This window comes from Anoplophora glabripennis, unplaced genomic scaffold, assembly GCF_000390285.2.
Source record: "Anoplophora glabripennis isolate ALB-LARVAE unplaced genomic scaffold, Agla_2.0 scaffold808, whole genome shotgun sequence".
Lineage (NCBI taxonomy): Eukaryota > Metazoa > Arthropoda > Insecta > Coleoptera > Cerambycidae > Anoplophora > Anoplophora glabripennis.
The window spans coordinates 81,700-108,183 of record NW_019416885.1 but is presented as its reverse complement, the minus strand read 5'-3'; the positions used below and the strand labels follow the sequence as shown (position 1 = coordinate 108,183).

The 26,484-nt window shown below is 32.6% G+C and overlaps 1 protein-coding gene across 1 annotated transcript in view; it reads left to right on the top strand.

Moving 5' to 3' along the window:
* The window catches only part of LOC108913007 (myosin-VIIa), a 47,413-nt gene extending 25,270 nt beyond the window's left edge, over positions 1 to 22,143 (top strand). Inside the window, exons 2-11 of the mRNA XM_018718460.1 lie at positions 815 to 1,075; positions 2,522 to 2,706; positions 7,023 to 8,230; positions 10,286 to 10,527; positions 10,712 to 11,521; positions 14,362 to 14,700; positions 15,278 to 15,504; positions 15,569 to 17,880; positions 20,715 to 21,211; positions 21,888 to 22,143. Coding sequence (XP_018573976.1) covers positions 815 to 1,075; positions 2,522 to 2,706; positions 7,023 to 8,230; positions 10,286 to 10,527; positions 10,712 to 11,521; positions 14,362 to 14,700; positions 15,278 to 15,504; positions 15,569 to 17,880; positions 20,715 to 21,211; positions 21,888 to 22,088 — 6,282 coding nt within the window. The 3' untranslated portion in view covers positions 22,089 to 22,143. The remainder of the gene's footprint in view (positions 1 to 814; positions 1,076 to 2,521; positions 2,707 to 7,022; positions 8,231 to 10,285; positions 10,528 to 10,711; positions 11,522 to 14,361; positions 14,701 to 15,277; positions 15,505 to 15,568; positions 17,881 to 20,714; positions 21,212 to 21,887) is intronic.
* Positions 22,144 to 26,484: the final 4,341 nt, after the last annotated feature.

Here is a 26,484-nt window from a genome sequence, read left to right as displayed (position 1 = left end):
CTGAATACCATGCGATTAGTAAAATGTACATGACCTCGATATTTCTCAAAAAATCCACTATTTGGGTGAAAACTGGGTCAAAACTAATTTTTTCCTAAATTTTGTCCAAATTTTCGTAGTATTTTGTGGCGTTGAACATGAGTCATTATGATTACCTCGATATTTCTCAGAAAATTTACTATTTGGTTGAATACTGGCCCAAATATGGGTCAAAACAAATTTTTCTTAAAAGTTATCCAAATTTTTGTAGTATTTTGAGACGTTGAATACGATGCCATTAGTAAAATATACCCATGACCTCGATATTTCTCAGAAAATCCATTATTTGGGTGAAAATTGTCCAAAATACTACCAAAAAGATTTGGACAAAGTTTAGGAAAAATTCAGTTTTTACCCGTCTTTGGGCGATTTCGTAAAAAATTTCACTTTTCTCCAAAATTCATCGGATAAACTTTGACTACAGGAGCGTTCAGCGCATCGAATTCTTTCGGAAATGATATGTGGATCTCTTGGGTTTGGACTTTTTTTTGTGTGCCTGTCAAAAAAAAATAAGTAAATGTGAGTATGGAGTGGCGCTAGAATTGTTGAAATTTTGTTGCCTACGTTAGATGGGTTTTTGGCTAGTCTAAGTTTAACTATATTAAGATAGCATTCCTATAAATTGGTATATAAACATGAGTTTGTAAATATTCGGAGGTATCATATCACTGTTTTTTCTTTAGAAAAATTATTTTTTAATATGAAGAGATATGTTTCGACAAAAACGTGTTTAAAGTGAATTTTCCTCTACTAATTATATTATTTACTTCTTTAGGGCGACTACATTTGGGCCGAACCTGTGAAAAGGGGAGAATTTGATATCCCGGTTGGAGGGAAAATCGTAGGCATTGAATCAAGTAGGGTAAAAATCGTCGATGATGATGGCATTGAACTGTACATTTCTAACCAACAAGTACTCAAAACTATGCATGTATCGTCTATTAATGGCGTGGAGGACATGATAAACTTAGGTGATCTTCAGGAGTATGCCATATTAAGGAATTTACATAAAAGATATAGAGAAAAGAAGATATATGTATGTATTCTATTTAATCGTTTTTACAAATTATTATCTGTAAAGTTAGGAAAAATAAGGTTAACTTAACATAATTTTTTAGGTAAGTGTGGAATATTTATAATTTTTATTGGAAAATTTATTCAGGGTGGGATAGGACAGTATTATATAAAATAAGTAACAGTGTTAGTGCCATTAAAGTATAAAAAGCCGTTGAACATAATATGTACATAAAAAACGTAGAAAAATATTCTGTGCTTACTAAAAATGCGTTAGTTAAAAAATTTTTGCAATGATAGCATGACTGATCATTTTTAATATTCAATTCATCTATGATTTCTTGTCAAATAAATTAGCTATCAAAATTGTTTCCAAGTGTACTGCCTGAGTATGCAACAAAATCAATTAAATTAGTTTTTAGGTGGGCCAAAAAAAAATTCCAAACAGGATAATTTTTTCAGTTGCTTGGGGACTGCCTCTTGAGTTTCCAACCAAAAGATGAGACTCGAACACATGGTACGATTTGCGCTATGGGGTGGTTTCCTAAACATTTTTTTAGAGCAAAATGACCTTTCGTTCCTAATTATCCGATCGGATCGATCGACCTCTCGTTTTATTCATATTTCGATTCTCTACAGTCTCTGTATAGCATTCAGATTGCTTCGTTAGTTTAGGTTTTATAAGCAAAAAATGCGTTTGTTGCATAAAAATGTTTATAAACAATTAATTAATGGTAAATTGGAGTAGGAAACATATAAGCATATCTGTCTTTTATATGATGGCACAGTCCGTTTGCTACTAGTATTTTTGTCACAAAATCACTGATTTAATGCCCTATTGATTGGCCTACGTAAGCTAGTTAGTTCAACTGTTGTATTTTTCACTACAATGTGTGAAGAATAGTACGATTTGCTTTCGAACCTTATTTATTACGAACCAGAAAGTAAGGAACGATTGGCGTAGAAATATTCTTCATCTCATATTTCATTATGGTATCAAAAGTGAGATCTGTATCTCCATTGAGGAGAAACACGTGCAATTGTATCTATATTTGACTTGACTTACATGCTGCTGCACAAGTTGAAATCTTAGTACAAGCAAAATGCCCGGAACTTAACTAGAAAATAGTATTGCTGTCTCACGCTAATGTGTGCTCCCATACTGTTACTTTTACAGTAGATACTTCAAGTTTTAGATTCTCTCTGAAAATGTGTTGTAATATCTCTCCATTTTCTCCGAACATGACGTAACCATACTTTCGATTGTTTGGAACTTTGAAAGAACATTTGCAGGATTAGAAGATTACAGATCATGATGACGTAATTGATGCTGTGCAAAATTAGTTAAAGGCTACTCCAAAAATTTGTCTGTAAAGAGTATTCATAAATTTTTATAAGCATTCTTATGTTATTAAATAATTCCTATTAACAGTATTAATATTTTCATATTATTTATATTATGTTTTAGACTTATACTGGATCTATGTTAATAGCAATAAATCCTTATGAAGTACTGCCTATTTATACAAATGCGTTGATCAAAGAGTACCAAAACAAGAAATTTGAAGAATTACCGCCACACATATTTGCTATTGGTGATAATGGTTACAATAATATGAAAACTACAAAGAGGAATCAGTGCATTGTAATTAGGTAAGCTCTTGATAGTAATTTTTTAAAGTGAAATAATTTTAAAATACAGATTGAAGACGTCCATGAAATAATATAGAATCAACATTTTTTTGAAGTATTTATTTTGATTAAATAACATCGAATATATGAAGATAAATGGAACAGTTTCTGAACTGATTGCCACCTTGTCGGCTTAAATTTCTTGATGTTTCGAGAGATATACCGCTTTCATTTTCAGAAGAAACTTTGAAACTGAAGATTAAACCTTTTGACCGCTATTTAAATGGATATTGCAAAGTGTACTGGTCTACGTCGTTTCAGTGCATGGTTTGAAGTTTCTAACCTATGACGTTCCGGTTTTTAAAAACAGATGTGTCGTTTTCAAATTATAGATAGTTATAAGCCTTTGCCTCGATTGAAATTATTTTGAATATTCTTGATTTGCATTGCTTGTGTAAAGTATTGACCAAAATATTATTTTCCCCTCACCCCAGAGTTTATAGCTTTCCAAAGATTCATAAACCAAACAATCGATCAGCAGTAAAAGTGCAAACGGATCAGCCACTCACCTAGTCGCCGAGTGTGTGTCAAACAAAATTAAAAATCTAGTAGGAAAGACACAACTCGCATGTCAAATACAAATACCACATTCTAGTTAATTTTGACGTTACGTTATTATTTCCGAAATTAAAATCAGTGCTGAAAATGCACCGTTTTCAGACTGTTGATGACATCAAAGCATATACCAATAATGTATAAAATTAAAGTTTAAAAAATTATGTTCGGTTATTTTCTGAACAGACCTGGTATACGATCTTATACATTAGTAGAATAGTGTTGTATGAGTAAGATGAAGGAAAAGAAAAGATAATTTTAAAACAATAGTGTTAGAAAAGTTGTAAAAAATTATGCTAAGCAAAGGGAAAAGATTTACAACAAAAATATTTACAAATTACAAACAACGCAAATCTTACGTGATTAATTAAAAAATTTTTATTCATTAGATAGACGTAACGATTTTTTTTGGCGACTACGTTTGTCATTTCGTCACATGTAGTAGCGTATAACATACCGGGTAGAGGTACTTGGTCCGTCAGGGTGAAATAAATTTACAGCAATTATTACTTTATTTGTAGTTCACTCATGTTGAATATGAGAAAGACATTCTTTAGAAGCATTTTAGACTTGCTTAATATACCAGGAGTATCTAAAATTACAAAATCAAACGATTTGGCCACTAATTAAACGTCCGATATGAAAATAAAGGACTATACTCGGCGGCCGAAATTATAAAGAGTGACTAATACATAATATAAAAACACTATTACCATAATGCGTATAAAATATAAAATGATTTCTATACGGTTCAATGTTATTTATCTTTGTGCCTCTCGCCGTGCACATCGGTAGAATCTATAATCGTGTATAGACTGAGTTACACTGAACGTCGATCTATATTTTATCTCTGTCTTTTGCACTTGGTAGGGAATAGGGAAATGCTTTTTTAGTGGGTGTAAACGGACTTGATTTGCCCGACCTGAGAAACGTCATAGCATAAGCGTAGACGAGGGGTCTAATTCCATGGCTATAATAAATTTATAAATTAAAAAAACACAACTGGGACGTTTTAAAAGGCTGTAATAATTAAAATTGATCAAAGTGCCGGTTATAGCAAACCGTAAAAAATATTAGATGTTATGTTTTATTATGTTTTTTAAATATTTTATATATCTTGTTGCCTTTTACGCAGACACGCCAATGGATTTTCGTTCCCGGCACACTTTTTCCCCTTACTAGTTCAAGAGCTAGCGATGAATCACTATCTATAATTTTGGCCGTCGAGTATAGGTACATGTGAATGAGGTTACAACTAAGCTAACAATACTAGATCTGTGATTAAACAAATATACATGAAAAGCTGTGCAAAAGCAAGACTAATATATTTAAAAATACAATTAAACACACTTAAATTATTTCACACAATTTTACAAATCCCTGTTAGAGAAAAAATTCTGTCTAATTGATGTTTTGAGATTCTCTTTGAGGAGGTTGCACGAATGGCCACGGAGTCTTTCATCCCTATTATGTGGAAGATTTAGTGCTACACATCGGCCCTGATAAGACCACTTCTTAATTTTATACTCTTGAATTTTCCAATAAGTACTATTAATAATAAATCATATTTTTTAAATGAAGCTTAAATTAATGTCTGCAAAGCGGAAAGTTTAACTGGAACAAATTCTGTAACTTCATAAATAAAGGTTTGTCGCAAAATTCCTGCAACACGTCAATTTTTGTTTTCAATGTCAATATTCAATATTACAAGAGGTTTATTTATTTTTTTAATTATGTGGGGATTGCAGCAACCCCCAACTTTTTTTAAATGGAAGGGTAGGTTGATATTTTTTTATTTTAAAGCTTTTTCAATTCAATAGCAGATTTTTTATTACTTTTTATAAGCAATGTGTCGGAAAAATAAAATAAGGAAATGTTTACTGAAACATTTTTAATGTAGGTATACATTTTTTTCTTACTTCATATAACACAATAACAATTCCATACCTTATCACCTGCTCGATAGTTTTATTTGGCCAATTTGAATTTAATGTGATTGATTTGTTAGTACTTGCTTGTTTGCTTTACAACGTGTAAATTAAAAACTAAAAATAAGAAAATACCCTATTTAACCGAGACGCATCGTATCGAACTTTTAATGATGATCGGATATGGGGAGAGCAGCCGCTCGTTTGTTTGCTGAAGTTCATTCAGAAATGTCTCCAATTAATCGAAGTACGATTAGCAAAATCGAAACTCGATATCGGGAGTTGGGCCACGTGTGGGATGCTCCTCGACAAAGGCCGTTAAAATCGAGGAAGAAACACGGTTGAACATGTTGGAAGTTGAAGGAAATCCTGTTACTCCAGTTAGGCAAATAGCTCGCGTTCAGGGTCACACAAGCGTTTTAAAAATTCTGAAAGAAGCCAAAAATCACCCATAAAAGATGTAAAACCTGCACAAGCTTAACGAAAATGATCCTGATCGTAGACTAGACTTTTGCGAACGAATTATGGTTTCTATCGATGGTGGGCAAATTGGAATGGGTGCTATTTTCTGATGAAGTTATGTTCATATTACATGGGCATGTCAATCAGCACAACTGCCGTTATTGGGTTGACGAAAATCGTCACTGGATGCGTAAATGCCATACTCAAAGGCTTCAAAAAACAAACGTCTGGGCTGGAATTATAACTTTTCTTATACATTGTGTTATGTCCTATAAAAATAAACCATTTTTGAACTTTGAATTTTGAATTTTGAACTTTGAACTTTGAATTTTGAATTTGAATTTTGAATTTTGAATTTTGAATTTTGAATTTTGAATTTTGAATTTTGAATTTTATCGGGGATCGCATAGTAGGTCCTGTATTTTTCAATGAAAATGTAACCGGACAAACATAGCTAACTATGCTCCAAGATGAACTAGTTCCTGCTTTAGCTGTTTTTGGAATAATTTGGATCCGGATTTATTTGACTAACGGATATGGTTTTAACAAGATGGGGCATCACCACATTTTGCTCAAAATGTACGGACCTATCTCAACGAAGTATTTCCGAATAGGTGGATTGGAATAAGGGACCCAATTGAGTAGCCAGCAAGATGACCCGATCTTGCCCCATTAGATTTTTTTATGGGAATATCTAAAAAGTAAGGTTTATGTTACTAATAAACTAACGACATCGTCGAGTTTCAACAAAGAATCAGGAATGAAATTAGGCAAGTAACGCCGAAAGTGTTACAAAATGTGTTTTTATTATCGATTAGGGTATTGTCAGCAAGGTGGAGGGCACTCTAAAAATTTTTTGCATTAAAGTAGTTTCAGTAAACATATCCTTATTTTACTTTTTCCGATACATTGTTTACAAAAAGTAACAAAAAATACGTAATTGAATTTTCAGTTGAAAAAACTTTAAAATAAAAAAATAATCAACCTACCCTTCCATTTAAAGAAAAAGTTGGGGGTTGCTGCACTCCCCACATAATTAAAAAATAAACAAACCTCATTAATATACCCCACTGTAAATCAAAAATGACCTGTTTCAGGAATTTTGCATACAAACTTTTATTTATTAAGTTACAGAATTTGTTCCAGTTAAACTTTCCACTCTGTATAAGAATTGAAACTATTTATGAGCAGTTAAAACATTGGTAATATTTTTTATTTATCTTTATAATTTTACTGAACATTTCATATTAAAAATAACCAACAATGCGTTTAAATTATTTGAATGCAACAAATTCAAATTGTATACATTTTACTGATATTTGTTTTTTTCAGTGGAGAAAGTGGGGCAGGAAAAACGGAAAGTACTAAATTAATTCTTCAGTACCTAGCATCAACCAGTGGACAACATTCTTGGATAGAACAACAAATAATCGAAGCTAATCCCATCTTAGAAGCTTTTGGAAATGCTAAAACTATAAAAAATGATAATTCGTCTCGTTTTGGAAAATATATCGACGTACATTTCAGTAAAACGGGAAATATTGAGGGAGCAAAAATTGAACAATATCTGTTGGAGAAAAGTCGCATAGTATCCCAAAGCGATGGTGAAAGAAATTATCACATTTTCTACAGTTTACTGACCGGACTATCCAAAGACGAGAAAAAAAAATTGGATCTTGTTGATGCTGGCTCCTATGCTTATCTCAGTGGGGGACGAACTTTAACTTGCCAAGGCAGAGATGAAAAGAAAGAATTTACAGATATTATGGCTGCCTTTAAGGTACTAAATTTTTCCGACAAGGAAATATCTGACATTTTCTCGTTACTTGCAGCAATTTTACACCTTGGAAACATGAAGTTTAAAAGTGGAGCTGCTAATCATACAGAAACATCCGAAATAGTGGACATTGCGCTAAACGAAAAAATTTCGAAATTGTTAGGTGTAAATAAATTCGATTTAAGTGAAGCACTCACCAAAAAGACTATTTTTGCACACGGTGATCAAGTGGTATCTCATTTATCAAAAGACCAAGCATCTGAGTCAAGAAACGCTTTCGTAAAAGGAATATATGGTCAACTATTCATTATGATTGTAGAAAAAATTAATTCCGTTATATCACACAGTAGAATGTCAAAAAATAGAAGTATTGGAGTTTTGGATATATTTGGCTTTGAAAAGTTTGACATAAACAGTTTTGAGCAACTGTGTATTAATTACGCAAATGAAAACTTGCAACAGTTTTTTGTCAACCACATTTTTAAAATAGAGCAGGATTATTATGCTAACGAGGGGATCAGTTGGGCAAACATATCATTCGTGGATAATCAAGATGTTTTGGATTTGTTGGGAGTGAAGTCATTAAATATATTTTCTTTGATAGATGAAGAATCAAAGTTTCCAAAAGGAACAGATTTTTCTTTGTTATCTAAATTGCATAATCAACACAATAAGAAATCTTTATATCTCAAACCAAAATCTGATATGACTCCCTCATTTGGTATTCAGCACTTTGCTGGTGAAGTTTTCTATGATATACCTGGTAAGTAATAAATTACATAACTAGATCAGTTTTGAAAAATTGTGTATTTAGAACAGTTAAAGTGCTGCATTTGTTCCAGTTAAATTCTGTTGTAAGAATATTTCAAAAAATGACGCGTAAATCATAAAAAATAGCGTATTAAAAAATAATAGGAATTTTTCCCATGAACTGTGATATATCGTCTTTTGTTTTCAAGACACATGGCGTTGTATTTATTTTTTTAGAGTTCTTCCAAATCTCCAAAAATAATCAGCATAATTTATATTGTACTAGGCTTTTTGTTATGAATGTCCTGGAATATTTTAGATTACTATTTTGAGGATATTATGTCGGATCCTTTATACTATTTGTATAGTAGCGGAGATTCAGGGGAGCTTTGTCATTAAAACCCTCAGAAAAATTAGTAGGCGCTTTTAATTTACTGTTTACTATATTTTTAATAAAAATGGTCTCTTGCATTCTCTTCACACACTAAACCAGATAATTGAAAAAAATGTGATATTCTTCAAAAACTTTAGCGCCCTCTGTCTTGGAAACCAGGTTTATTTTGGCTTTTGGGCCTAAAATGGTCCAATGCATGATACTTAGGATACACCTTATATTTTATTTATCTTTTATAAGATAAAATAAAATTGATCCGTTTATTATCCAGCACTATAAAGGGTGTCTCATAATTAGCTGCCAACCCTGAACAGGCCGATTCTATGATCAAAACTAAGTAAAAAAGTTCATATGAACATGGGTCCGGAAATGCTTCCTAAGGGCACAGGGACCCATTGAAGAGGGAGGAATGGAAATCATTTTTTTGCAATATCTCTCAATCGCGTTGTGATAAATGAATGAAATTTGGTATACACGGCTAAATTTTGATGAGCAATTTGATGGACTAATCCATTTATTTCCACAAGGTCCATTGGGGTGGGTACGGGAGGGCCCTTGGTACTTTGCGTGTGTAACTTTTTCATCTTTGACTTTTTAACAAATTGGACAGCAAATTCCGTTTTCCCGAACTGTTTTACGTTAAAAAGGTACTCTTGTTTCAAATCGTTATCTTTAACGGTTTCTGAGAAAATCGCTCTTGAATTAATCCCACTTTGGTCAATTTCATAGTAATTTAAACAAATAATAATAATAATAATAATAATTTAATACGTAATCAGTAATACACATTATTGATGTAGAACAATTATGATATGATGATTTGTTTATGGCTTTTGCGATGGTAATGCTGCGCGGCAGAACGCGAGTACGGGAGAAGGTTTTCCAAACCGAAGGCTGCCATCAAGGAGGACATTCCCTACGGTATTCCGCAACTTAGGTGCTTAGGTGCGTCATCTGACCAACATGGAGAAAAGATCTTGTATGACAAATTTAGCTTGCTTATTGCATATTTATGTGAATCTCTTGATAGACAAGATCAAGTGGATGTTATTTACTTTGATTTCCAAAAGGTATTTTGATTAGATTGATCATTACGTTTTACTTTCAAAAGTTATTTGAGTCAATTTATCTGACAGGAAATAATTTATCGAGTATGATGGCTTTCAATCTTATTCAATAACGTAAATATAGGAGTTCTGCAGGGTCCAACTTAACACCTCTGTTATTTTTAATTTTTGTTAATGATTAGCCAATACAATTAAATGACCCAAATTTTCTTTTGCCGATGATCTTAAATTTCACAGTAAAATAAATAGTATTCATGACTGTTATCATTTACCTACAGTCAATTTATCGATCTCGTTTTCCAGTGGTGTAAAAAATGTAGTCTTTTATACTAGGGAAAAACCAAGTGCCTTGAATCTACCCTTATAAATAGATGTGGTGGTGTGAAGGATTTGGGAGTCTACTTCGACAGTGGCCTTAATTTTAGACAACACATTAACAATATTGTGGTTTCTGAGAAATACCGGATCATTTAGCATTTATGCTCTTAAAATTATTTTTTATTCTCTGGTTAGGATAGTCTTTACAAAATTAAATTTGTGTTTTTAAGAGATATTTCTGATTTTCACTGATTTCTAGTGATTAAAATAATGTTAATTTTCATTTCAGGATTCTTGGAGAAAAATAGGGATTCTTTTAGTCAAGATTTGAAAAATTTAGTAGCAAACGCTAAAAATGATACGTTGGCTACGGTTTTTAAAAATGAAGTTAACCAGGACACAAAATCTAAAAAAACGTTTACTCTTTCCTCACAGTTCCGGACATCTCTGGATTTGTTAATGAAAACTTTGGGAGCGTGTCATCCGTTTTTTGTAAGGTGTATCAAGCCAAATGAAGATAAGAAACCACAGGTAAATTGTTCGAAATTAGTCACTAGGTACACTTATAATTTCATCTCTTGATTTAATACTTTTATTTTTTTAAGACTATAATATTAATTCAGGTTAGATTTTTTTTAATGCATTCTATTTAGTGGATACTTAATTTCATGTATTCAATCCAATTAATAATAGTGCATATTATAAAACTTTGCAGGTGTTTGACAGAAACTTATGTACGAGGCAATTGAGGTATTCTGGTATGATGGAAACTGCTAAGATACGTCAAGCAGGTTACCCTATTCGATATACATATAAGGACTTTGTTGACAGATTCAGATTTTTGGGGAAACGCATACAACCGTCCAGTAAAGGTGACTGCAAAGCCTCGACGGCTAAAATATGCACAGAAATATTTACAAATGAACAAAATTATCAACTTGGTCACACAAAAATATTTTTGAAGCATCAAGACAACGAACTTTTAGAAGAATTAAGAAGCAAAATTTTGGACAAGTATATCAAGACTATTCAGAAGGCGATAAAAGGATGGATTTACAGGCGGCGTTATTTGAAACTACGTCAAGCTGCAATAACCATTCAGAAGTATTTCAGAGCCCGAGGCTACCGTTCCAGATATTTGATTATAAAGAATGGATATCAAAGACTTCAAGCCGCTATTATGTCGAGGCAGTTAACTTTCTTCTACACTAAAATACGTAAGAACATTGTTAATGTTCAAGCATTGTGTAGAGGTTATTTAGTGAGACACAAAAACCAATTTGGGCTTATATATTCAATTATCAAGCAGAGGAAATTTGACGAGGAAGAGCTTAGGAAGAAAGGAAACAAAAACTATAAAGTAGATGCCGAGAGAATGATGCAACAACGTCTTACAGAATGTAATCGGGAATATGTAGCTAAATTGAATGCCATCGAAGAAGAAAACAAGAGGGCTGAAAAAGTGATTGATGAAGTCTTCGATTTTTTACCTCCAAATACACCTTCACCTTTAGAAAATAAAGTAGTACGTATTTTTCCACATAAACATACTTTGTCAAGATAGGAATAACTTTGGCAGTCTTTATAAACAAGAATAACATACACTACACAGTTGCAGTGAAAATGTTAATCGTAAAATCTTTAATTTCCACCAAAAGTTCGTTACCTTAGATATTTTTTATTTCGGTCATTTCTTTGAAAAAAAGGCAAATTTGACATTTTTCTAAATTATTTAAGGATACTTTGAAACAAGCAGTAAAAATTGTGTTGATAAAATATGAAGCAGGTATTAACGTATTCTGTTAGAACACTTTCTTAAACTAAAAAACAGATGAGGTGACTAAGATCAAATTGCGCTACTTAATTCATATTCAAAAAGTATTTTGGAAATCATTTACCACCGTTAATATTAAAGTTAGCGTCCTGATTTTTTCCCCATATATTTAGGGGGTTAAGTGCTTCTGGAAAATGTAAAAACAAGTTATAAATGAAATATTACTAAATGAAATCATTGTGACAGTTTTACTGACAATGAGTGTAATTTATATTGTTTATTTGAATAGCATTGAATGATTCATGGAATCGACGATCGATTCGAGTCTGTATTTAGCCTTACACCTTACAATGTTATCAGTTTGAAGAGTTTATCTTTAACAGCAATGTATGCGGTCAAAAGATTGATCGGCTGATCACCAATCTCAACTTTTCACAATATTACTTGATGGTGAGCAAGCGTAAATTGTCCAGATTATTTATCTTCTAAATGATTTTTGACTTTATTTTTATAAAATACTCACTAAAAACTATAGTGTGCATATGAGCGACTCATAAATGACTCTCACACCGAAGCAGCACGATATCGTTTTGAACTTGGCGATATAAAGAACACAATCTTTCAGTTGAGCAATAAGTTTTAGTACAAACAGTGGCACCATTATTTATTAGTCCTCTGAATACAGGAGGGACGTAACTCATCAAAGTCATCAGATGATGACATCATAGATTATAGGATTACCCTCCTAAAACGGACTCCTCTGTTAACGGTATTAAAAAATTAAATCCTCTACACTCGGAAATTTTTTATTATACAGACCATAGCACTTGCTATGGGCGATTTTCAAATGGAACACTCCACTTTTGAATTCCCTATAGAATATAAAGACCACTTTGTAGAATTTTCAAGAAAGCTGAAACATAGATACGGTTTGACTTATTTTTAGTTATTTTATATGTGTATATGTTTATCTAAAAATTTTGTAAATATTATCTTCGCAATTTCTATGTTTTATGTCATGAACAATTTGATTTTTTCTAATTAAATTCTACGTTCTTATCAAAGAGTAAACACTCAATTTCCTTTCGATTTTATTGATGTATATTAGGATCTCTTTCCAACAATAGTTTCCGAGTAGTTAGCAATTTTCTAAACCTTTGATTACACAGCCACACAAAAAAAAATGTTTTTCGAGTCTGGAGGTCAGACTATGTCTACCACATGTTTTCGGGGTCGCTGAATCCGAATCCGTGATCCATTTAACCCTTTCCCGTCAGGTTTTACCAATAACCCCATATAATCTCATAACCTAAGCTGTCAAGTCCTATTACACACAACGATTTTGTAAAGGGAGCTGTGCACCCACAATAACCCTATAATCCTATACATTCAACCTCAAAACTCCTAACCCCATAACTGTATAATCCCATAACCCCAAAACCGATAACTCCAATAACCACGTTACTCATCGTGGATATTTCAAGGCTCTATAAATAGAATAATCCTATAACTTCAATAACCACGTTACGCAGTAGTTCGATTGTTTGATGCAAGGAACATAGTCTATAGGTACAGTTATTGATTCCCAGTTTCATCATCTGCACCTGCAGTAGTCAGTCTCCGTCAATTTAAAAAATATCGTGCCAAATGAAGTTTTATTTCGCGTATGCTAACCCAAGTCCCTGGAGTCCCTGGACCATGGCTTTCGTACCGTCACAGGTGGAAGACGTACGAGACAGGGCTTCGGATGTCCAGAATCGGCGCCTGGTCAGGGTGCGTTTTAGTTAGTATTAAAACACAAAAACATTTTATTATAATAAAAGTAACTACGACAGTCAGGGATCGTTTTATTTTAAGTGGTGAAATCTGTTACTTCGGTGTGAGAACTGATTCAAAGATTATATTATTAGTAACTATACTAATAATAAATACTCAATAAAAGTACAAGTATCTGTTTAACGCATTACGCTTACTGCACATTATTTGAAGCATATCTTCCATATTATTAGATATATATCTTGAAAATTCATATCACTATAATGTAAAGAAACTATTCTAACAGAATATGTTAAAATATTCAGTGTTAAACTAAAAAAATCTGAGTTTCAGCTACAGTTTTTAACACAATATTCTACTTTGTTTTGAAGATGTACAGAAAAGTGTCTACAACTTTTGTCTTATTGGAGTAATGGAATTACATAAATAATTCTCTAACCAAAATATAATAGATGAGCCTGTAATATTCTACCTTCCCCTTCATCTATTTTACTGTGAAAAAAGTATATCGTAAATGTTCAAGGAAATATTTTTGTGGTTAAAAAATATAATTTTTGTTTGTTTTCCGAAATATTCAATTGTTTTTCTTGGTATTAATTTCAAATCGTAAGAAAATTTCATTTAACTTTGACCTGTATTATATTTTGTAAATATTAACGTAAGGTAGATAAAAGTTATAGATTATCTCTTAATGTTCTCTGTATGAACTGGCTACTAGAATGTTTTCCACTGTACCACTCGGGATTATCAAAGTTATTCTTACATATCGGTCTGTATGTAAGTAAATTAAATGTGTGAATTAAAATGCATTTTAGAACCTAATGAACAGAGAAAATAGTATTATAATGCGAACTGGATCTATAAATTCTGACGACAGTGACATGCAAGAATACAGCTTCCGAAAGTACGCCGCTACATACTTCGCTAAAAGTGCCAATTATCAATATTCTAAAAAGCCTTTAAAGGACTCTCTACATTATCTACCTACTCCCGATGATGTCATTGCAGCACAGGCACTGTGGTTAACAATATTGAGATTTATGGGTGATTACCCAGAACCTAAATTTGACAACCCTGTAAAAGACAACGAGTCCATTATGACAAAAGTTTCGCTAACTTTAACTAGGAGTTTCACTAATAGAAAGGAATATCAAGTAAGTATTTATATCATTTTGAACACTATCAGCAAATATATAAGTTGATAGTAAATCTTGGAGCACACATATTCCAGAAAATAATAACATTTGTAATAGGATTTTTAGGATTTTTTTCTTATATGTCGTTTATTTCAATTTTTAAAAATTCATCAATTTTCTCAATAACAAAACAAACAATTTTCATTCTGCTTCATTTAGCTTTAGTTTTTCGAAATTGCAGTTTACACTAGCACAGTAAGTAGATTTGTGAAAAAATTAAATCATACCAGTTATCTCTTTTATTATTTGACTATATTACTTGAAGAAAATTAAAAGAATTGGAATTAGTAAAAAAGAAGAAAATACAAAAATATATTGTTTTAATTACAAACTAATTTTATTTTTGACTATAATCCAAAAATAGAGACGCATATGCAAAATTAATTTTGATCATTTTGTTTTCGACACCAACTTATTCCTCTGTCCTTAGCAGTTGTATTGTAAGTATATTGAAAAGATATGACGCAATTAACAATCGTGTTATTTGTATTTTACTTTGAAAAATGTAAGCAGTAAATACATATTTTATTTTTAGGAGATTATAATGCACGAAAAGAGATCATTGAAAAAATCTGAAAGGCAAAAGATGATAAGTATGACGTTGAAACGAAAAAATAAACTATTAGAGGATGTGAGAAAAGGTTTGGTGGAAGACACTTATGCAGCAGATAGTTATAACGACTGGTTACATAATCGCAGGACCAATAATCTGGAAAAATTACATTTTATTATAGGTCATGGTATATTGCGTCCAGAATTAAGGTACCCAATAAATGAATTCTAATTAGATAAAAACTTATAACCAAATTATATATTCTGTTTGCAGAGATGAAATATTTGCAATGTTGTGTAAACAGTTAACCAATAATTACACAAAATCTTCCTACGCGCGTGGATGGATTTTAATGTCATTGTGCGTTGGTTGCTTCCCACCTTCCGAAAGGTTCATTAACTACTTGAGAGCCTTTATTCGATCTGGCCCTCCAGGCTATGCGCCATATTGCGAAGGAAGACTGAATCGTACTTTCCAAAATGGGGCACGTACGCAACCTCCTAGCTGGTTGGAGTTAATGGCGACAAAAAATAAGGATCCGATAAACCTCGAAATTACTTTAATGGATGGCACAATTCAGACAGTGGAGGTGGATTCTGCTACTACTTCTGAGGAAATTGTTATTCAGATAGCATCTACTTTAAGTCTTAAAGATGTGTTTGGATTCTCACTGTTTATAACACTTTATGACAAAGTAATGTCTCTGGGAAGCGAAAATGATCATGTAATGGACGCTATTTCACAATGCGAGCAATATGCTAAAGAACAGGGCCAGCATGAACGAAACTGTCCTTGGAGATTATTTTTACGCAAGGAAATGTTTACGCCTTGGCACGATCCCGCTGAAGATTCAGTGGCTACTAATCTCATTTACCACCAAATTATAAGAGGCATTAAGGCTGGAGAATATCGTTTTAATGTCGAAGCTGATATAACATCATTAATTGCTACACAATATTACATAGAAAATGGTCCACAAATAAACAAAAATGTTCTTCATACAAGAATTGGAGAGTATATGCCCACCTATTTAGTAAAACAGCTACAAAACAATTTAGATGAATGGGAAAGTAATATTATAAACGCTTTCTCCAATCTTTTATGTGTTAAACAACGAATGTCAGAAACAAAAGCCAAAGAATTCATTGTAAAATATGCTAAATCGACTTGGCCCATACTTTTCTCCAAATTCTATGAAGTTATTCAAATTTCTGGGCCTGAACTTCCCAAAAAGACAATGATTATAGCTATAAATGGATCTGGAATATTTATGATAGATGACCAAGAGCAAATTCTCTTAGAATTGACATATGCAGATGTATCTTTTGCAACATATGAACGTACGACACAATCTACAAAGTTCATTTTAAATACGGTTAGAAAAGAAGAATACGTTTTCCTTACTCTAGATGCTCAAAACCTGTCATCTCTTGTTCAGTACATAATAGATGGTTTAAGGAAACGTTCTATATATTGTGTCGCAGTTCAGGACTTCAAACATCCAACAAATGCGGAATCATTTTTGTCATTTAAAAAGGGTGACCTTATTACTTTAAAACATGATTTAAATGGAGAAAAATTAATGACCACTACTTGGGGTTATGGAGAATGTAACAACAAAATGGGAGATTTCCCAACTGAATGCATATATATTATACCTACATTGTCAAGACCTCCTTCAGATATTCTAACAGCATTTAAGAAGGAGGGATATATCGTTGAAAAAGAATCTGCACCAATAATGAGTACATTACAACGTAATAAATTATACACGTTAGCACAATATGCGGAGGAGAACTTTAGAAGTGGGGGTAAATTAACTATAAGTAAAAAATCTGTTTTACAGGCCGCTCGTAGGTCATCATACGAGAAACTTTGGAAATATACGAACGAGCCAATTTATCGACCATTACTGCAAAAATTATTATCAGACGAAAAAGCAAGCAAAGAAGCATGTGATGTATTTACAGCAATTTTGAAGTATATGGGTGATTTGCCAGCACCCAAGGCTAAATTCAGTAATGAATATACTGATCAAATATTTGGGGAAGCTTTAAAAAATGATTTGCTCAAAGACGAAGTGTATTGCCAAATTATGAAGCAATTAACATTTAATCGTTTGTCTTTAAGTGAAGAACGCGGCTGGGAATTAATGTATTTGATTACTGGTTTGTTCCTACCTAGCACTAATTTACTTACAGAGTTACAGAAATTCTTAAAATCCAGGCAGCATCCATTCACAGAACACTGTCTTCAAAGATTGCAAAGAACTCAGAAAGTAGGCCCAAGAAAGTTCCCACCTTATTCCATCGAAGTTGAAGCTATTCAACACAAAAGCATGGAAATATTCCACAAGATATACTTCCCTGATGATACTGATGAAGCATTTGAGGTTGACTCCATGACAAGAGCTATGGATCTATGCAAAACAATTGGATTAAGATTAGGATTGCGATCGACAGATGGTTTCAGCTTATTCGTAGCCATATCTGATAAAGTATTTTCTATGCCTGCAAATGCATTCTTCTATGATTTCTTAAGTGAACTTATTAATTGGATGAGAGCTAATAAACCAAGTTGGGGAAGTAAGTATTTTTAAATTGTTAAAAAGAAATATATATTATTTTGAAAATACAACGATACTACTGGCTAATGTTATAAGTAATGGAAAATAATTGATATTATTATTCCTGAAATCATTTAACACAAAATTTCATTGTTAATTCAAAAGTTGTGGTTTTTGCCACTGATTTACAAAAGAATAGGAATTTTTCATTAGTGTACTGGGATTTGCTAAATTTTTTATTCAAGGGTCTGTTAAGGGAGGTATATGGTGTAGGTAGGTATAATAATAAATTAATTCCCACAAATTGTTGCAAAACTATAGTCAACATAAGTTTTAAAGAAAATTGAAAAAGTACCCTGTATTGATCCAGAAAAATAAATAAGTATGTATTTTTGACCCAGGATATTTTTAAGTAGGCATTCCGTACTCCTCTAGACTGCCCGTCTTTGCCATTATAGTGTACATTTTGTCATGAAACACCATGTGTATCTGGTTATTATTGAGGATTTTGTTTCGTATTCTTTCTTTTCACAACTCCATGTTATTTGGTAAAAAATACAAGTTTTCAAAGTTCTTTGTTGACTATTTTTAATTTTTTGTTTGTCTTATTACCATTATTGTATTCGATGCGTGTTTTGTTGTATGCCTGTTTTATGCATTTTCTTATTAAAGTATAGAGGTCGTTAAGAATACCCACCATTGCTTTTCGCCATTTGCCTTTCGTCTTACATAATTTTTGAGTAGATACGAGGGTTGTAAAATAAGGTTTCCAATTTTTTTTCAGAAAGAAAAATACATTTATTCGCAATTAATTATACATCGTTGGAAAGCCTGCACTTTCAACTATTTACTATGTTTTCTTTTGTTTTGCATGGTGATGTTTCTTCAAAATCTGACAGTAGCGATGAGCGTTTATTATTGTCCCTATGGAGTGTATACAAGGAGTGAAGACTCCTTGTTGGAAAAAGTTAGCCATTTCTTGGATCACGTAAAGACCGCGCTAATGTAAGTAAGTAGAGTATGAAAAAGGCGCGCGACGTGTAAGCGCAACTTCGTTACTAGACTCTCCAGTGCATGAACGCTATAACGGCGACTCCTTAAACTTTAGTTTGGGTCATAAAACTGGATCCAAATTTGTATGCGCGACCCATAAGAGTCTTCACTCCTTGTCTACACTCCATAGTTGTTCCGGTAGGCATGAATCGAACAACAATATCCCATTCCTATCCCAAAGCACAGTCGCCATCACTTTGCCAGCAGACAATGTTTGTTTAAACTTTCGCGGCTTCGGGGATTCTGAATGGCTTCCACTGACGGGATTGTTCTTTTGTCTCTGGTGTCGTGACCGTAACCCAGACTTCGTCGTCAGTGATAATTGAATCCAAAAATTCCTCGCCTTCCTTTGCGTAGCAATCAAAGAAATCGCGGGCCGCTTCCACCCGTTGCCGGTGATCTTCGGTGAGCATCCTAGTGACCTCGCACCTTGCACACATCTTGTGATAATGCAAATGTTCTATCAAAATCTTGTCAATAGTAGTCTTACTGACATCAAGGATCAATTCGTACAGCTCCCAAATCGTCACTCGCGATCTTCAAGCATTACCCTCTTCCCTCTTCACTCTTGAAATCGAATTTTTCACTAAAAGGGGAATTAATTTTAAACTGCCTTAAAGCTTGTCACCAATAATGTGATAATTAATTCCCCTCTACACAAAATACAAAAATTTAATTATCTTGACAACCGTTCATTTTTTCGTAATTCATGAAGTATACCTTTTTTGTAGAAAAGAAACAGGGCTATCTGCCTGCTTGGGCGAAATGTCAAATTTGACAGCTCTGTCAAAGTTGCGTAAATTTTAGAACATAATTTCGACCGTTCTCGTATAATAAAAAATATTTGATTCAATTTTAAATGTACAAAGATACATTTGAATGAATTGCTTTGATCCCCTAAATTTCAAGTTAATCAAAGTAACTCTAGAAATTATGGGCAATATTCATTTTTCAACTTCTTACTTTGAGTGACAATAACTTCTCAACAATGGCACCTAGGTAAAAAGTTTATATGAAGTACTAGCACTCGTTTGACCTGCTCTATATAACCCTTTATTTTTTCTCCGTAGTTATCGGACACCCTGTATCTTAAAAAGTGACGCAGTTATATTAAAAAAATTAAATAGAAAAATATTTTTTGAAGGTAGCTCTTTAAGAAACAAAATTGTACTTTGTAATAGGTAACTGGAATTAGTTTATTTTCCAAAGAAGGGAACATTAACTTAGAGGTTGCTTTTTTGATCACTTTAGACCAATTTGGTTTTTGAGATATTGTAGTTAGGATTTTAAACATATCACATTTATTAAACTTGAACTAATAAGTTACTATTATTTAAAGGTATTCACTAAACTAATTTTCAAATGTATTGGCGAAATAGGTACTGGAAAAAATCATTACTAAAATTCGCATATAGACACTCTATTAACATTTTATTATATTTCACTTATGGAAACTTCTGTTAGTTATTGCTTGTACACATACGCTTCTTTCTCGAGTAATTGCTTACTAAACGATCTGTTCCAATATTTAATTTTAAATTTTGCAATCCTTCAAAATAAAAATACTCATCAACCTCTATTTACTCTACTCAAAGTTTCAAAAAGAAATCAAATTTTAGGGTTGCTATTGTTTACAAAAAAAGTGAGACAGAAGGAGAGATAGAGAGTGTAAGGATAAAAAGAATTAAACCATCGGAAAAGATTTTTATATTGCATGTTAACTGTTAAGTTATTAAATTAAATTAATTAAATTTAATAAAATATTTAAAAATAATAATAATTTTTCTCAATAACTTTTAGGCGCTGCTCCAATTCAAGCTCAATATCAAGTATTTTTCATGAAGAAACTTTGGGTTAACACCGTTCCAGAAAAAGATCTAAACGCTGACCACATATTCCATTACCATCAAGAAGTTCCTAAATACCTTAAGGGTTACCACAAATGTAGTAAGCAAGATGCGATTAAGTTAGCTGCACTTATACTTATTGCCCGGTATGAAGATAACATCTCTGATGTGCAGTCAGCAATTCAGCAGAATTTGAAAGAAGTAATTCCAATAGATATTATTAGAGCAGCAAGTGCTTCCGACTGGAAAAAACTTATTCTAGCTGAATATAGAAATACTAAATTAAATAGTGAAGATGCTAAAACCTTGTTCTTAAAAACTATATTTAAATGGCCAACATTCGGTTCCACATTCTTTGAGGTCAAGCAAACTACTGAGGCGACTTATCCTGAAATTATAATTATTGCCATTAATAAACGAGGAGTTAATATTATTCATCCTCAGACCAAAGTAAGTACATTGTTATTTTTTTATATACAATACACTAGGTATATGGATAAATTTTAAATACCGGAACCTGAATGGTTCCGTTTACTCTCAAACGAAAACTATTCTTCACTAAAAATATATCTTTATTTTTGTGTATTATGAATATTAATTAACTAATTATTTTATATAGATAGGAGAACATTTTTCATAAAGTTTACAATCAACTTTAATTGGTCACTGCTTTAAATCGCTTTTCAACAAAGGAAAAATTACATGACGCTAAATTCGGACTATATGTCGAATGGTCCATAATTTTTACAGAGCAACATGCGTAATATTTTATTTATTTAAATTTGCATAAAAATACTATGAAGTGTATCCAGAATAAATTCTCTTATTTAATGATTCGTTAGACTTTAGTAAAAATAGACGGAACTTTAATACGTTTTAACGTGAACAGCAGATTTTCATTCTTTTGAAAAAAATATGCCACTTTTTTATAAGGAAATTTACAATCAACTTATTACACCACAATGAATTCATGGTGAGCTTTAAAATATTTGTAACTTTCATGTAACTTTTCCTGCCGTGGCGTTTTTTGTTCGCAAACAGGATCTAGATTCCGGAAAATCTTTGAATTTCATTAAAAGATGAGGAAAGATATATTTATTATAATCATTCGGTTATTCTCTTGCAGGATATTTTAGCTACGCATGAATATTCGGAGTTAAGCAACTGGTCATCAGGAAACACATACTTCCATCTTACTATCGGTAATATTATGAGAAAAACTAAACTTCTTTGTGAAACATCACAAGGATACAAAATGGATGATTTATTAACCTCATATACTGCATATCTCAGAAGTGAGAAAGAGAAAGATAAAGTTATTTTGTAATATATTGAATTTATGATTATTGTGAAATACAAATAAATATTTTATAGGTACTTTATTCTTATTGTTATTTCTGAAAATTTACGAGGTTGACAATAAAGTTAACGAACTCTTGTAATTCCTCTTGGGAAGTTACATACTGACGCTACGCTTTATAACAATTTAGAACCTTTACTTTATCTCATTTTCTTGTACATAAAATTCACTAATTAAAAAATGCCAGGGTTTTCAGACTTTTCGGATTCATCGCTGTAGAGCAAGTTCAAAAGCTCCACAAAACTTAATACAGTCGATGATTTTGTACAACATATATCTGCTTCTGGTCCCCTATTCATCGTACTTTCGAATATTTATCCTATTAGGAGAATTAAGCTGAGCATGTATGTCGACATAAATGCTGCTAAATAATGCAATTGGAATTTGATTGCTAATATGAGTTTTACTGTTATCATGTTTTTTATCTTTTCACTTAAATGTACCAGATGTCTTTTCCCTTCAAATTTTCTTCGGGACAACCACAAATTCAGTTATTTCGTAAATATATGTCTTTGTCTTTTATACAGGGTGTTTTTTAAATAGAGGTAAAAAATCCAGTTCTGTGGCTAACAATAAAGGTTTTTTGTTATACAGGGTGTTCCTAAACTATGGTGCCAAATGAATATGACAGATAGAAAATGTCATTTTGAGCAAAAATTACAACATAACAAAACTACTTACTACAAAAAAAGTTATTTAAGCATATGTTGAAAGTGATCACCGTTAGCTCTAATACATGCTCTAACTCTTTTTAAGAAATGAAAGGGGAGCTTATTCAAAACTTCTTCATTCGTCTTTATTTCATTGAAAGTGTCCGTTATTCTTTGCCTTAAATGATCCTCGTCTTCTATTGGAATTTCATACACTTTAGATTTTGCGTATCCCCAAACAAAAAAATCTAAAGGAGTTAGATCTGGGCTTCTTGGTGGCCATGGCTGAGGAGCATCCCATCCACGACCAATCCATCTATTTGCAAAAATATTATTTAAATGTCGCCTTACTTGTCGAGAGTAGTGAGGAGGGGCCCCGTCTTGCATTAGCCACATATTTCTTCTGGTTTCCAAATCAAGGTCTTCCAAAACTTCAACAAAGTCGTTGTTCAAAAAATGTAAGTAATTTTCCCCATTCACATTTAGAGGAAGTTCAATTGGACCCAAAAGTTTATTGCCAATTATTCCCGCCCATAAATTGATTTTAATTTTGTATTGTGAATGTCGCACAACTGTTGCATTTGGATTTTCATCATTCCAGTGATGACTATTTCTTAAATTGAAAATGCCATTTTTTGTGAAACAACACTCATCAGTAAACAAAATACGTTTGGCGAACATCGCATCAACACGAACCTTTTCTGACATCCAGTTGCAAAATTGTAGTCGTTTTGGCAAATCTTCAGCAAGCAATTCTTGTACTTTAGTCATATGATATGGATGCAGTTGTTGTTCCCTAGCAATCCTCCATACCAAGGAATGTGGCATATTTTCGGCGAAAGCAATTCTTCTGGTGCTTAAAGTATCATCTTCTTCAAAACGTTGGAGAACACGCTCTTCAGCCCCTGGAGTTCGGATCGTTCTGGGACGGCCAGTGTCATAATGACTTTTTTTAAAAGTACCTGTTTCTCTAAGGCGCCGGTCGATGGACATAAACAATTTTCGAGAAGGTATTCTCCTATTTGGATAGGTTTGTTCATATAATCTACTTGCCATTCTTGTATTACAGTCACATTTTCCGTAAATTAAATGCATATCTGCAAGTTCTCCAAAGGTGTATTGTTCTGCCATAACAACTTTTAATGAGTAACGCCAGCTAAATTTTATGCTATCAAAACATACAATTAACTTTTGACAGGAAAACTGAAAGGTTATTTTAAATTTCATGGCTACTATGATGACGAACTTCCATTGCTACCTCTATCTTGTCGGGTGCACGACAATAAATTTTGCAAATTTTAAAGAGAACGGTTCATGTTGGCGACATTGAACAAGAGTACCTTTTTTGTGACATATTAGTTTATTTTTCAGAAAATTTGATCAATTTTCCGAAAATGCAAAGGACAATTTTTTTTTCATAATAAAATCCTATGTGCTACCCCGGCTCTCCGCTCCTGGGCGATGGGAATAAATTGTTCTTGCACGAAATTGTTGCATTTTAGTGTCTAAGAAACTGCACCAAGATTCATTTAAATTGCCTAACTTTTGTAGAAGTTATTGCGAAAAATTGTTTCTCAAACTGTACCTTTATCACCCTGTAACTTTTTTATTATGCATTTTCGGAACTATGTTTACATGAAACTTTTTGCTCAAAATGACATTCTCTATCTGTCACATTCATTTGGCACCATAGTTTAGGAACACCCTGTATAAATGTAGGACAGCCCTTGTCCAGCTGCAGCGTGTCAAAAATTAAAAGAGAAATCAATTTTTAATGCAAAACTGTTCAGATATTTTTTTCAATGTCTTTCGGAGTCAGGCTCATTTCAGAAAGGTCCAATTCCTTGAAGACCTTTGAGTGTTAGAACGCCTGAGTTGGAAGAAGCTATTCTACACGAAATTGAAGAAGACCCAAATGCTAGTATTAGGAAGAGCGCTGCAAATCTTAATATGAATCATAAATTAGTTTGGTCCGTTCTGAAGCATCATACCCGTATCACATACAAAGGGTTTAAGCGTTACTGCCGCAAGACTATCCTGATCGCCTACAATTGTGCCATTGGATTTTGAAAAAAATTCAACAAAATGTTGACGGCATATTGTTTACCGACGAAGCTAATTTTTCCGGAGAACATTCACTATAAACCCGTTTAAAACCCTCATGCCATAATGGAATCTCGATTTCAACATCAGTTTTCTGAGGTATTATTGGAAATTTTCTTGTTGGGCTTTACTTTTTACACCAACTTTAAGAGGTGCCTCCTACAGACATTTTCTTAAAAACGTTTTACCTGACGATGTTCCCTATGCGCTAAGAGAACGAATGTGGTTTATGCATATCGGGGTTCCCTCATATTTTAGTTTGACTGCTCGTGAATTTTGAAATGAAAGATTTGGTAATAACGTGATTGGACGAGGCATTCAAGAACAAGGTCAACCTTGCCCATATCACCCGATATGAACCCTATTGATTTTTTTGTTTGAGGACATCTCAAGGTATTAGTTTACAAGGTTCACATTGAATCTGAGGAGTACTTACGTCAACAAATAGTTGGTTGTGATGTGATAAGAACTACTCCTGGATTTTTTGCACGTGTTCCAGCTGCACTTTAAAGAAGAATCTGAAGTATGTATTTTGGCTGAAGGTGGCCATTTTCAACATGTGTTATAATAAATCATAGTAAAGTAATCCCACTGTTGATTAATTATTTTGTTATATTAAGTAATGTAATGAATTATAAAAAATGCACTTGATCAAATAAATCAATTGTGTTGTTAATCGGTTTGGAATACAAAAAAGTGTAAAAAAAAATGGCGCATATAAAAACCTATTTTATTTGTAATATTATATAGGGTGAGATATTTTTTTGGCAAATAATTATCGACGATACTCACTCCTCCGCCGCTAGTAAGTTTCTAAAGCTGATAATTTTTTGTTTCATACCTACTATTAAATATGCACACCGTTAAATTGTCTCAAGCGGTTTAGATATTAAAAATTAAAACTTTTTTTTCTTTAATTTTTGACACGCTATGGCTGGACAATGGCTGTCCTAAGACCTCACATTTATATAACAAAACAAAATTTATTTTTGGCCACAGACTACGCGCCTGGATTTTTTAAATTTACTTAGGGAACACCCTGTATGTTTTCCTAACGACTTCGCCCAGCAAGCGCTAGTAAGCGCCACAAAATATACAAAAAAGAAATACAATTTTTCTGCTGTGAAGCCACCCACCTACCTATACTACTTAACTAGAAGACCGATGAACTACATAACGACGCGACGGCGGAAATTTCAAATATTTGTAATTTAGTGTATTAGTAAAAATAACATATGCATATTATAGCTATGTTTATTATATCCTTTGAAATAATGATCTTTTACAACTCAGAAGAATGTGTAATTAAAAAGTATAAATTACGGTCAAATCAGGAGTTGGATAAAAAAAGTTTGATTGTCCTTTTAATATAAAAAAAATTCTAACGCGTCTATGACCCAAAACTAACGTTGAAGAAGTTATAATAACTTTTGTTCTTAACAAAAACACTTTTTTGTAGAAATGCCTCGGAAACCAGTAATTTTTCAGGAAATTATCACTTGGACCACTTTCCAAAGTTCCTGTTATAGAAAATTCGTTTTGTTAGTTAGCTTCTATATCACAAAGAAAAGTAATATTATTTGCATCGAGAATTGAAGTAATTTGTAAGC